Below are 13,947 nucleotides of genomic sequence, written 5' to 3'. Positions count from 1 at the left end.
TTGGGGTAGTACGAGAAGAGAAGAGCGACACACGCGGAGAACGGCTTCCCTATGAGAAGTCTATGGTCACCGTGTTGTCCTCACTTCCGGTTTCCGCTTCCATGCCTTTGTATGCGGGGCAGAGGGGAGCGGCTCCGCCGCCTCTCGCTGTGGCTCTACCCGCGCGTTCAACTGGAAACCGGAAGTGTTGCAGCCTCTTTGAGTCTACGAGCCCTTGGGAGAGGAACTGGTGTAGAAACACAGCTACACCAGCCCCCGGGGATTAAAATCTCAGACCTCCTTTCGCTCTCTCCATCTAACTTGTTTTTTTTTAACGTTTGTAATATAGGAACTGGGCAGGGGGTGGGATTACTGTTTCTAGCTTTAGCCTAACTCTGGACTGGCTTCCTCCCCTGCGATGGTTTTTAAAAGGGCAAAATGAAGGTTTTAATCTACACTAATCTTCTAAACTGAGCAGAAGAGAATGTGTAAATTATTCTTCCATCTTGTACAGAGAAAGCTGTAACAATCCATTTAATCTTTCTAGCACACCATTAGATCATTTGTCAGTAGTTTCTCTTCAATTGTTTTTCTACAACTAGCACAGTACATGGTCAAGCTCCTGCCAATTCCCCCCTCCTAAACTCAAGTTACAGCAATGCTTTGCCTCACCCATCTTTAAATGTGGAACCAAGTAGTGACAGCAGTTTTATTCCTCTGCATTACTGACATTGTAAACCGCCCAAAAAGCTTCGGCTATGGGGCAGTATATAAATGTAATAAAATAAATAAAAATAAAGACCAAACAAGCTCAAGAAATTGATTTTGGCCAGACATTACCCAAAACCTCCTTTCTGTCAAGGTACTTTATTCTTCTGCTAAACTGCAGTGTTGTGACATTTCCAACTTCAAAAGCTCCAAGTTAAAGTTAGACTGCACTCTTGTACAGCATAAGGGTACCTATTTTAACCAGGGCACTGATCCAAGTTAAGCGTTCCTACAGTTCAGTTTACAGTGGTGTATAAAGATCTCCCAAGAGAACATTAGTTATTGGGCAGATTAGAAATAGAAATGAATTAATAAATAAAATCTGCAAATACTAGATGTCCACCCTCTTCTAAATAGTATATGAAGCTCAAACACAAGACAGCAAGAAAGGTACTGTTTTCAAAAGTTTATTAATACAAAACTCCTGTTAAGATGTTTTTGAATTAAAGACACAGCAAATAAAAACACTACATGGGCTTTAAGGCACCCCAGTTGTACAGTGTTGCTATGGCAGGTAGGACTGTTGTCTTAGGATACTTGACAAGGATAAAGAATGATGCACTGATTACCTGAGGTACTGTCAATGCGCAATTTCCCTGTTTAATTAGATCAGTGTGATAATATAATATGCATTCTAGTCTCAACACCTTATGCCATGAGCAGAGCAATGAATGATATGGAGCCATTTTGAAAAGGCACATGCAGACACATTTACCAGTGGTGAAAACTAAACCGTGAGCTTCAGCTGCCCAAATAACAGGAATATGTGGGGTGACAAACAAGTTTGGGTTTCCCCTTCAAGTCAATAAGCTTTTGGAACACTTCAGTTTAATGCCAAAGACAAAAATAATGACCAAAGAGGGAAGGGTGACACCCATACACTAATATACTCTGCTGAAATACTACAACACCAAGTTAGAACTTGCATAATTTAAATACCAAAATTTGTCCAGATAACAGTTTGAAGCCTCTGACCTGTTCTGCACCATAAAAAGGAATCCAGTCCCAGCACACAGGGTAGAGAACAGGGTAGAGACAGAGGAGGAGGATTTTGTGGACTTTGTTACATAGCCCTGAAGCTTAAACTCAGGTCTCAGCATCTGTTTTGTATAGCCGTTGTATAACATTCAATTATTATTAAACCCTTACAATCCCATTTGTAGTATTGTTCATCTGGCTTGGGCTTTCAGCTGGTCTTTTGAAACCTCTCGGCAAGCTCACATAATTTTAGACTTAGATTTAATTGAAGAGTCAGTTCGCTACTGTATTCCATAAAAGGGAGTCAAGTTTTGTTACATAATTATGTTACAGTGAATTGAAAGTTCGTAATCTCTGAACACTAATTAGCAATACACATTTGCACTTCCCTGTAAATATACAAAAACAAACCTCCAATAGCTACAAATACAAAAATACTTTAAATTTTACAACGAATAAGGAGACAAAATATGTACACACTGGGGAAATTCTATGCTTTGTTACCAATCTAGCATGTCTACCTGAAGAGTCAACATAATTAAACTGAGTAATCATTTTGCTCAACTGCATTAGCAACAGCATGCTTGCCACAGAATGAGAACCAATCAGGGTTGTTAGCTCAGAAGTATCATAAACTAAGAAAAATGTCTAAAGTGCTTAAGGCATTTCCTCTTGTTGGCATACCCCCGTTTCATTAAGCTGTTGAGCAGCAACAGAAGTAAGCACCTGTATCTCAAGACTATTTCACAGTAATTATTCTTCCCATAAAGGTAAATAACCTACACCTCTATATCAATTTATGCTTCTAGATGCATGTTAAGAGCCTCTAAACACTAGTGCTGCATCTGGAATAAAGATAAATTGCAGATCTGTGGAGTTGTGGAAAATTCACAAAGATTTCTGAATAATTGGATAGATCTTGCACACATGCATGTGTCTCTGAAAGACGCTTTCTGCTTTTGGACCACACTAAATAGTTAGTAGGACCTTACACCTAAATGGGATCATTCAAATTTTAAGAGCATCTCAACAGGAGCCAGACTAATTAGCTCATTTTACAGTACTCAAAGCATCAATAAGGTATTTAGCATACTGTATTTTCACCCAAACAGTAGTTGGCATTTGATCTTCAAACCATTTTTCAAAGTCTTAATTTCACAAATCAAATGTGCAAAGAATAAAAATCTGAGGTCAACTGCTGCAAATATAAAATGAATCGGTACACGATGAGTACAGAATTCCACATTGGAGTATATAATGGGCTTCTTGATAGCTAGAATCCATGATAAAATTGGGTAGAAGAGGGATTTAAGCAGATTGAATTTTGTAGACATAAGAAACTTTAGACTGATTTACCGCCAAGGAATTTTTTTTGTAAGAGAAAAATTGAGGAAACTGATCAGATAAATATAGCCACATAAAGGATTCTGATGAAGGAGTTTACATACTTCAGTTGAAGTTAAATATCCAAAGTGAATTACTACATTACTAAGGTTGAATGTATCCATTTCTCAAAAATGGAAAAACCCCTCTAACCAGACGTGTTGTATTAGAAAAATACTCTTTTGTGAAATTTATCAGACAGACAGCCGATCAACAGAAAGTAAAAAAAGAAAAGAAAACAACAACAACACTGTGCTATATTGGAAGAATTAATAGGAAGCCAAGGCCAAATCTGAATATGCCGCTTATGGCCTTAATATATACTTCTGACACTATGTAAGGGACACAGGAGTTACAGAGCTTTCAAAACTGGAATGTACAATCCACTTTTTATATCTAAAGGGAAAACGCTTTAGAGGCTTGAAGCAAAAACCATTTAGGGCCTTTAAGGCTGAATACAGGGCTTTTACAATGATACAAAATTAAGGTGTTTGATGCATCCAAGAGTTATCCAGTTATATAGTTTTGAGTCCATTAAGCACAGCTTTCAGGACTCAACCTGAAAGCTAAGAATTGAAGCAAGCGATTAGTTTACGGACCAAAATTATGTCTACTCAAGAAATACAACTTGAGTAGATATACAGTGTAAGCTTACCTCAAGTAAGTGTACAAACATGAAGTACATGCTGATGTCTGCCCATTCAGTAAAACTAAAGGACTCCTATGAACATGGATGAGACTAGAAACAAAAATGTGACGAAATCCCCTCATTACAGAACACACATTTAACATAGGGAAAATGGAAGCACTTCAGAAAGTTCCTTAAGTTAAACTGTCTGGTCTCAAATACTATGATCTTAACAATAGTGAAATATAAGTGACATCTTCCATTCCACAAAGCATTCCATGAGGTTAATGGACATTGTGCTCAAATCCCATCTTACAATGCATTACTTGGGATGATTATGCAGACCCTGGGCAGAGTTAGCCATGATGCCTGAGGGTGTAATAGCGACTTTAATCAAAGGATACTGATCAAAACAGAACAATGTGTTTTCCCTCCCCTTCCATTATACTGAGTTGTAGAAATTCAGACAGGCTTTAGAAAGTTCAAAGCTTCAGCGTATGATCCCTAGCTCACCTACGTTTTTCAAGGGCAGGGAGAAATCCTAGAGAGAAGTAATGAGGGCTTTTAGGCTAAGATCATACTTGTCTAATGGGTGCTCAGCTGATTCCAGTATGACATGTAGCAAAGACAAGTAGTCAAATTTAGTCTAACAAGCACATCGCTACAACCTCAAATGTCTTCTCTAAAAAGAAATGATGTCTATATTCCTATTACACTGCAGATTCACAGTACACTCCTGCTAACACTTCAGTTCAGCCCTAAACATTTTGCACTAGTGGTGCTCAGACCTTAGAAGTTGCAGGAACACATTAAACCGTTGATCACAAACTCTCTGAATAACACCTGCAAAGAAAAGCAGTTAACCTAGAACTGGAAACATCATTGGGCAACATTGTTTAAGCTACTGGTTGAACCACTCAATCCATTTTCACTCTTCTGAAGCGTTTTCACAGCAGTTGGCACCTGCAGTCCTGTTGTCAAGGTGAGACCACCACACCAAACCTAGAAAAACAGACATTTGAAAGATGAAGAGTCATATGCACTTTCTGGCATAAAAAGCCAACTTAAGACTGTGTCTGTGTTTTGTTGTCACAATAATGAAAACACGACAGGTCCACATGCTTCCACTCCACTCTCCTCCTCTGGCCACAAGACTGAAACCTTTAACTGCAGTATAGTGTTACATCTAAACCCTAAACTGTGGTTAAACTTAACTACGGTTTGTTGAAAAAAGCCAGCTTCATCACCCATTATTTGAAGATGGCTTGTTTCAAACAAACCATAGCTAAAAATAATCACGGTCTCTTAGGTTTGCCATAACAAAAGGCTGTAGTTGGGAAATCTTCCAATCTCATCTTTGCAGCCAAGAGGAGGGGAGAATGCATGAGCCCAAGCTCACATTCACTGTAATGTCTGAAAGCAGCCTGTGTGTGGTTTCACAAGTGAAGCAAACACACTTTTCTGGCAGGAATGAATTGCTTCTTAATCTTAAAGCAATATCAGGGAGAATGTCTACAATATACACTTGATTTTTAAAGTAAGTACATGTCTTATTTGCTATACAGAAGAAACATTAGTTTAAACATCACCTCAAAAAAAAACACCTCTTGCTTGTTTGCTCTAGCCATCTGTCAACCTGGACCAGTTGAAAACTGGGATCAGCCTGTTAAGGTCCTCCCTCAAGGAACCCCAACTGTAATACTACCATGGATGCAAAGGATTGTGTTACGAGATCTCCAGCTCCCTCACAAGACAGCTATTTCTAAAATAGGGTGGAGAGGAGGAAAGAAGAAGGTAAAGAAGGAAAGCTATCAGATTTGGCTATACAATTTGAGCTTAGCTGCCTCTGCCCAATTTTCACTTTCCAAGTTTTTCCTCAAAGTTCCCCAATCTTAGGAGAGGCTGTAAGGGGTGCAAGGGGCTGTAGTGGGGAGGAGTCCTGCTGCACAAGTAGATTTCCGCTTGCGTACCTTTGGATCCTTCCCACTGTTGATATCAAAACTCTACCTCCCTGAATACAACTTTGTAGTGACTGTGCACTTATTTCAGCATATGAAACGGAAAAACCGAAGCCTCCAAAGCTTGGAAAAACACAAACCTCAACTTTACTTTTGTACAGTCACTCGTTTTCACTTGGAAAAGGAGGATAGATAAAATGGGCAAGTAGCTGGCCTCGAGTTTTAAGTTAACTTTCAGGCAGAGAACAGTTGGAGGTCTGTGAGGAATCACAGGAGGGAATAAACAACTGGAAATTCCCCCCACATAATATATGACTGCTAAGGTTTGTGGGTAGACAACTAGATTTCTATTCACCATTCCCCAAACCTAGTCTAGTGCTAAGGAGCAGTTGTCCAACAGCTCACCTGTTCCCCAAACATAAGAGGTACAGTGCAGAGTAAGAGGTATTTTTACCTCCCCTTCCTATGCTGCATAGGAAAGTAGGGGAAATGGGGCCAAGGTTATCTTGTCTCATGAAGTACATTCCCAGATCCTATTCTGTTTCTGCTGCTGTAGTTCCAACTTCCTTTCCGTGCCCAATTTAAAATGCTGGCAGTTACTTTTAAAGCCCTAAATGGCTTGAGCCCAATACATTTGAAGGATCACCCAAATACATACACGCCTGCCCAGGCACTAAGATCAGCCTCCAAGGCCCTGCTTATGGGTCCATCATTAAGTAATATTAGGCTGGTGGACACTAGAGGCAAGGTCTTTAAGTGGTGGCCCCATGCTTTTGCAATTCCCTCCCTAGTCAAATATGCATGTCACTTATGCTGATGTCTTTTAAATGGGCTTTGAACATTCCAGGCTGCTTTTCATACAAACTGCATTTTCAACCTGCTATTTATGTTTGGCGTTTAATTGCAGAGAGCACCACTAGTTAGGAATAGTTTAACAACTTGTTATTCTTGATGTTGGTTTTCATTTTTATATTGTTTTACTCTGCTGAGATTGTTTACATGCTGCTGCAATATTTTAGATGTTAGCCATTATCATGTTTTGATTATGGTTTTATGGTTTGTAATATGCTTCTCCCCTTGTATTCGTATTTTTCTATTTTTTTTTTCTGTGCAAATTGATATTCAATTGTCCTTGGCATTCTGTAGGTCCTGGAAGATGCCAATATAAGCATATATAAGGCATTCCCCCAGTACATAGAAAACCTCTGCTTTTCCATAAGTGGCCTGTTTAACCCCATAACTGATTAAGAGATTTCTCTGCACACTTATGAACTGTGGCATGGACCAGAGCCCTAAAGTTAGTAATTCAAATGACCACCAGTTCTGAGTTGAATGTTTAAGGAGTAATCTAATTTTAATAAGCATGTATACATGTTCACAGGTCAGACACTGATATCTGACCTGCTTGCAGGAACCTGAAAGCAGCCCCAATATGTGACATTACGTGTGTGTCTTTTCAACATTTTAAGTTACAAAATACGATTTATTTGCAAGAATAAATCAACTAGCAAGATAGAAAATTCCCTTTGAAGCAGCAATTATGAAAAAAGTTTAGTTAATACTGACCATAAAACCTGGTAATAGCGGTTGGGTAAATTTTGTTTTGAAGGTGTACAACAACTGCTTTGAGTTTGCATTATAGAAAGAAAGCTGACCTGAAATGAGAAAAGTAGGTTAGTACTTATAAATTATATCATGTATTTCTTGTCTTCTCACTAATACAAATTCTCTATTGCTCGAGTTTATACTCAGGAAATAAGACTCGAGCTCTGCAGGAACACGTTTAACGACAGCCAGCACACAGGCCATCAACAAGCAACAATACTATGAAGAAAACTTGCTGCCAAAATAAAAAAGTGTAGGAGTAGAGAAAAGTAAGAATGTTACAGCGTGTAGGACTAAATGCTAAGACTTGTTTGTTGATTGAGACAATCAGTCTGTCTAGTCCAGGGTTTGGCAATGAGGCCCCTGCCCTCACCCCAAGAACCAATGACTGTGCCCGACAGACCTCTTGAGCTATTAGCCAATGGAGCGATACCCTTCCATTGACCTTAACAGAGGTGGGGAAAAGGGTGTTCTGCCCAAAAATGTCGGAGTGGCATGGGGGGGAGTGCAACCTCACCAAGAACCCTTGGGGAGAAAGATAAAAAAAAATTGCTTAGAAAGAGAGAAGAAGACAGACGATCAGAACGGAATCCCAGAGATGGGGAAGGCAAGGATAGTGAGAACATTTTACCCCCCACAACAATTTGTGGTGGTACCTGGGACATTTTTTCAAAATAGGAAAGGTGCCCACAGGCCTGAAAAGGCCTAGTCCAACACTGTTTCCAACAGTGGCTAGTCAAATGGCCTTGAAAGCTTACAAATGTTTTGGATTGTGACTGCCATTCCCATTTGAACCCAGCATCTGGTAAATTAGAGGTATACTGCATGTGAATAGAGATTCCATAATAATAATTGACCCATCCAACTTATGGCAATAAATTCCATAAGTTGGCTGTGTGCTACATTGTAGACAAAGATACTTCCTTTGTTTGTCCTGAATCTTCTATTTCAAAAAACAACCCTAAGTGCTTCTATGAAAAGAAAACTCTCTAATTCACTCTCCAGAGTATGCTGCTAGGGCTGGACCACAGGACTGGGAGAGCCCTGGAACAACTTCCAGAGAGGTGGCAGCAACTCCTCCTCCTCCTGACACTGTGCTGAAAAAAGTAAGTGCTACACTGGTGAAGGCCAGCCAAGGCTGCAGCCTGGCATCTGCAGCATTCCATTTTTAATTCAAGTATTTTTATTTGCTGATTTTGAGTAACACATCTTTGCCACCCTGGTATCCTCACTGGCCTTTCCCTTTCCCTCAAAGGCCATGTCGGATTGGTTCAGATCTCTGCTATTCAAAATTAGCAAATAAAAATACTTGAATTTAAAATGGAGATGGGGGGATGGGCAAGAGGCCTCTGGAAAACACTTTGCCCAGAAGCTCCTTGAACCTCATAATGCCTCCAACTGTCCACAATGTTCACGATGTGAGAGATACAAAGACGATGCACGCCAGGCAATTTGGAAGACCAACAGCTTACACAAGCCCCAAGATCTCTGATTACTATTATGGCAACATATTCAAACCGGATTTTCCTATTTTCCACCACCTATATATTTGAAAGGAGTTTCTGCAAGTAGTACTGAGATGTATCCAGCTTTAAAAATTTACTGCAGCATTTTAATCCATACTAAATTACAGCTTAACGCATCTAATAGCTTTTCTTTCCACTGTAAAATGGGAGCCATTGTTATTTTAGTCTTTCTGGCAAATAGACATTTTTTGGCAAATCCCCTTGGATGGATTTATTATGAAATGTATATGGCTGATGTCAGGAGTGAAAAAAACTGCAGCTATTTAAGGAAGTATCTGAATTAGAGGAGGGCCAGAAGGGGCCTGGCTCCATTACCTTTTGAGCTCACCCCACCAGCTACAGGTGTTAGAGGGCTATGGGGGGCTATGATTTGGCTAGTTGAGGGGGTCAGGGAGTGGGTCATCTAGATTCCATTGAAGTATGCACACACACAAATATATATCACCCTATAATCTGAGCATTGACTCCAACCCTTGGGAAAACAAAGCCTTCTCAATGATTGAAAGTCAACCTATCTGCAACCCAGAGCCATACGCATGGCATCCTGGCTTGCATATCTGGGATTTACATTATATTTTCCCCTCTGGCAAGTTTTCTGCTGGAAGTTATAGCACCAGCGACCCACTCCAAGGGGGGGAAAGCAGTGATTTCCCGTAGTTCTTGTGTTAAAAGCCACCTCAGCATCACATGTAGTTTGGGCCCCACTACCCTGTTTAAGTAAGGTTTTGTAGAACATATAGAAGTGAGTTAATCTGACGTGTACCAAGCCTGTCTGTTCTGAGAAAAAAGCCACTTCCAAATCAATTCAGATCAAGAATTTCCCCAACTTCACAATGTTTTATTTCAGTTCTCTCATTAATTGTTCTGAAGACTGGAAATTACCTCCATCGAAGTCACAATAGACTCCTATCCTGTCTGGAACTTGGACATCGAGTGATTTCGCTTTGTTATTGTGCTTGGCTGCAAATGTAGTCTGGAGCCAGTTATTTACATGTACACACCAACTTGTATTAGTCTTTCCCAATTGATCAAATTTCCCTAAATTTTTGTATGCGACTCCCACACTGTAGGATTTGCAATCCTTCTGGGCTTTCACTTCCCAGTAGTGTTGCCCGTTTTCAATAGTAGTATCTCCTGTAACAAAACAGAGAAGCATCAATTAACAGTTCAATGTAGATGAAGAGCATGCAGAAACTATAATTAGCAAATACAAACTACAGATTACATTCCCCAGTGAAAATCTCCAATTATTCCGGAATTGTCTACTATCTCATGTTTTAAATTAAGAGGTTTTACACAAAAAAAATATTACCTAACACGGTGTAGGATTCCCCAGTAAATCTATCTCTGCTGCCTCTTATCAAAGGTGAGCGTGAACTAACGGATGATCGCTTTGGAGAGGGAGTGCCGCTTCTGTAAAACGACAAGAAATGAGTTTGCATGGCACTGCAGTACACAAGCAATGGCCGTTATAACAGGCAACAAGTTAGTCTGAACTCTTACAAAAAGTTTCAACAACAATAAATTTCACTAAAAGCATTTATGTTTATGTTAAGGTTCTCATGCTATTAGAGAGGTCTGTAGGTAGCCATGCTTGAAGTATTTAGTTATTTCAATACAAACAGCCATGCACAGAAACAGCTATTAAGACAGCAGATAAACTATAGTGTAACAATAGTATATATGCAGGACAGGAGTGAGTGAAGTGAATATTAAGCATAATTCTGAAAAAAGTGTCCTTAGAAAAATGACTACATTTGGTCTGATTAAAAGTGAATACTTCCAAATCAGACAGGTTCCCAATATTACATTAACAGCTATCGCTGCAACAGTGTTGTAATATTACAGCCTTCAGCACTGCACTGATTATAGTCAGTGCAAATCATCTTAAAAGTGGATTTCTGATGGATAATCCACATATTGGAGGCATTTTAAAGTAAATTGCTTTGCTGTGCAAATGGCAAAGTCTCAATGGCAGAAAAGTAAAAAAATCATTACATTACTGTTTTCAGAATGAAGTCCTACTGTGGATGCTGAAGACATTTAAAATACTAAAATGTGTTTTGACCAAACAAAATATATTAAAGGAAAGTTACTTACCAAAAGAAAAAAAGAAATAAGTGAAGCATGAAAAGACAGCAAAGCCAAGAAATTAAAGCAAGTATTCAGGGAAAAGTTGTACACACACACACACCACAGCACCAGATCCTACTTCAGGGTTGTCATTACTATAAACCCTACTACCTTCTGCTTTCTACCGTAGAAGCAGTCTTAGTTTGCTGCTAAGTTATGTAGAAAAATAGCACGTTTGTTAGAAAGATGCTGCATATGATATAAGGCAGTAGTCCGAAATTAATTCTCCCCCTTCTGCAAAATCTACTCAAAAGCCAACATGCTATTTTTCAGGTAAGTGTTCCAAGATCCCTTCACCCAAAAGATGGCCTTTATATTAACAGCCTTTACTAGTATACAGAATAGCGTTTGTATTTTAGAATATCTGGTACATCTGAAGCCGCTGATCACTTACATGAATGAATACAAGCCAACCTCTCTGTACGCAATTGTACTGTTACACTGCCATTATGTATTCCACCATCTGATTTGATAGGCCATGTTGCTGCCCACTGCCATTTCAGCGGCATTTTACTTGTTCAAGCAAATGAGAGAAAACCTGCAGAGTGACTGCAAACAAGCCAAGACATCCACTTGGCCAGGAAAACCCATTTAACTACTTAAAAATGAACTCTCTCTATAACTCTAGCCATGGCCAGGGAAGGCTCAAGGCACCTAGGCTGGAATCCATATAGCTGCGGACACTGGTTAGCCCTCAGCCTCGTTCTACTCCCCAGTAATGTGCAGCAATACAAAATGCAACATCATGCTGCACGTTTTCCCATCTCACTTCCTGGGCGGCTGCTTTCAGAGGAAGGGCAACATGCCTACTGTGATGACATCATGTACTAACTGAAGTTATTGGGAGGAGGGGAATTAGACAAGGGCCCGGTTTTGGTGGCAGCCCCAGGTCTGCCATAACTGCTAGTTCCAAACTAAAATGATCCTTCCGAAAAGAGGTTTATTAACGTAGAGAACGTCAGGCCGAGGGGCGGCATGAGGAAGAGCAGAATCTGCCTGAAGAAAAGTTGATTTTAAGGAGTAGCTGTGTCAGTTTAAATCTAGCAGTGTTAAATCCCTCCATTTACTTCAGACTGGGAAGTGATGGATTGAGTCCACTGTCTCACTATTATGGAAGACATGGCCAACCCTAAATACCACAGGCATCAACATTTAACTTACTGACAAATTAGGCACTTTTGTATTTTCAGTTTTCTACATTTAGTGCTAGTGGTTTTCATTCTGTAAACTGTTCTCATTTTAAACTCCTTTTTCTGGAAAGCATCCAAGGCAGTATACAAGTTAATACAAAAAGTGAGAAATAGGAAAATTGAAGGATCTACACAGTGGCTTGTCTACTGGTAAAGGCTGTTGGATTGATTCATACCAAGTCTAGAGAGCAAGAATTGAAAAGAAAATACTGAGAAGTAAAGCTGGAGGCTAATCCCTAGAGCTAGGAAGAGGCACATTATCACCTTGAATGGTTCTTCAGAAGGGTAATCGGGCCACTGTCAGACAAAAATAGGTAGTTAAATGATACTTTGTGGCAACTCAGTCTTATTTTCTAAAACCAGTAACTTAAGTCTTTAAAACCACTTTAAAACTATTTCCTTGTTGGTAATCATAGCCACTGCATGCCATTCAAATTTATTTTAAAAGGAAGCACTACTTGCTAACAAATTAAAACGTAATAGAAAATATTTTCAGAAACTACTTGAAAACCGGCTTGTAATACATTAAATACGCCTCATTTGAGAGTTTACAAAGGTTTTGCCTATTTCACTCAATTTGTTACTAGCTCCTTTTGCACAGCTCGGGTAGGGAGAAATGAAGGATGCACCTACAGTATTACTACTTAGACCATGGCTCCATAAAGCTAACCAGGCTTGAAGCCTCCTCCTTTGTACAGTTAGATACAGTCTAGGTATTTCATTAATGGAAGTCATCATGGAAAATCTCTCCTCACAGTAAATGCTTAATGCCATGATTATAAGACTACAGAGAAGTATTAACATGTGCCTTATTGTTTGTAGTGCCTTTTACAAAACTAACTTCTGTTAGCAGAAATACTCAATTTGAGCTTCACCAAGCTCTTGAGGGAAGCCTATCAAAAATGTGTTGTCTAATTCCCATATATCTTCTAACACTGGATAATTTTCAGCATCTGAAGAGGCATGTTCAATTACAAACGTAGTCAATGCGTTAACATTGATCATTCTGGTGAAAATGCAACTGGAATCCCAGAACACACATCTGAGAGCTGCTAAGTAGGCTCTCTGCTGCCTATTTCCTCGCCCCCCCCCCCCATTTTCTCCATGAATTTCCACATAGTACTATTAGTTCTGTTAATTTGGATGGAGCGTGGGTTTTGTGGTGGAAACACATCTGCCTGCTCCCAGACCATGCCGTTCTTTAGGTCCTTCCTTCACCCTCCCATTTTGCCATATGGCAGGTGTGGAAGCTTACTGCATGCCAAAAGATAGCCAGCATTTTTGTATCTTGATGGGGTTTTTTGTGGTTGTTGAAAGACAGATATTTTCTACTCAGAACTGTGTTTGCAAGAAGAATTTCGTTATTTTTAAAAAAACACAGTAGTTTTAGAAAAGCACGAAAGATGTGAAATTCAACTGCTTGCCCCCACACTTGAAAAGAGAGGATTTTGGACTAAAACGCCCATAATTTCTGACCACTGACCATGCTGGCTAGGGCTGATGGTTGTAGTCCAAAACATCTGGAGGCACCCTGGTTGCCTACCCTTGACGTAACGGGGGAGTCCTTAAGAAGAAATACTTTTGTAAGCCGCCATGAGAGCCTTTTTTGGCTGAATGGCGGCATAAAAATACTTAAATAAATAAATAAATAAATAAGAAGAAGAGTGCAACTATCACGACCAGCAGCCATTCCAGCAGACTGTCTGGCACGAGATGAGATGGAGAGGACCATTCCACCAGCCCAGCTGAAAGACTTCCCTCATGAAGGCTCCTCCGCCCTCAGCTGTCACCAGCAAGTC

At 39.8% G+C, this 13,947-nt stretch overlaps 1 protein-coding gene across 2 annotated transcripts in view; it reads right to left on the bottom strand.

Moving 5' to 3' along the window:
* Positions 1-1,145: 1,145 nt before the first annotated feature.
* FSD1L (fibronectin type III and SPRY domain containing 1 like) overlaps positions 1,146-13,947 on the bottom strand; it is a 40,088-nt gene continuing 27,286 nt past the window's right edge. Inside the window, exons 10-14 of one of the 2 annotated variants that reach the window (XM_063129145.1) lie at positions 12,413-12,445; positions 10,138-10,238; positions 9,708-9,959; positions 7,261-7,349; positions 1,146-4,738 (exon numbers count right to left, since the gene is read on the bottom strand). In XM_063129145.1, coding sequence (XP_062985215.1) covers positions 4,616-4,738; positions 7,261-7,349; positions 9,708-9,959; positions 10,138-10,238; positions 12,413-12,445 — 598 coding nt within the window. In that variant the 3' untranslated portion in view covers positions 1,146-4,615. The remainder of the gene's footprint in view (positions 4,739-7,260; positions 7,350-9,707; positions 9,960-10,137; positions 10,239-12,412; positions 12,446-13,947) is intronic. The other variant, XM_063129146.1, reaches the window with a different exon arrangement.

Source organism: Elgaria multicarinata, chromosome 6, assembly GCF_023053635.1.
Source record: "Elgaria multicarinata webbii isolate HBS135686 ecotype San Diego chromosome 6, rElgMul1.1.pri, whole genome shotgun sequence".
Taxonomy (NCBI): Eukaryota; Metazoa; Chordata; class Lepidosauria; order Squamata; family Anguidae; genus Elgaria; species Elgaria multicarinata.
The sequence above is the reverse complement of the archived record's forward strand: the minus strand, read 5'-3'. Positions and strand labels throughout refer to the sequence as shown.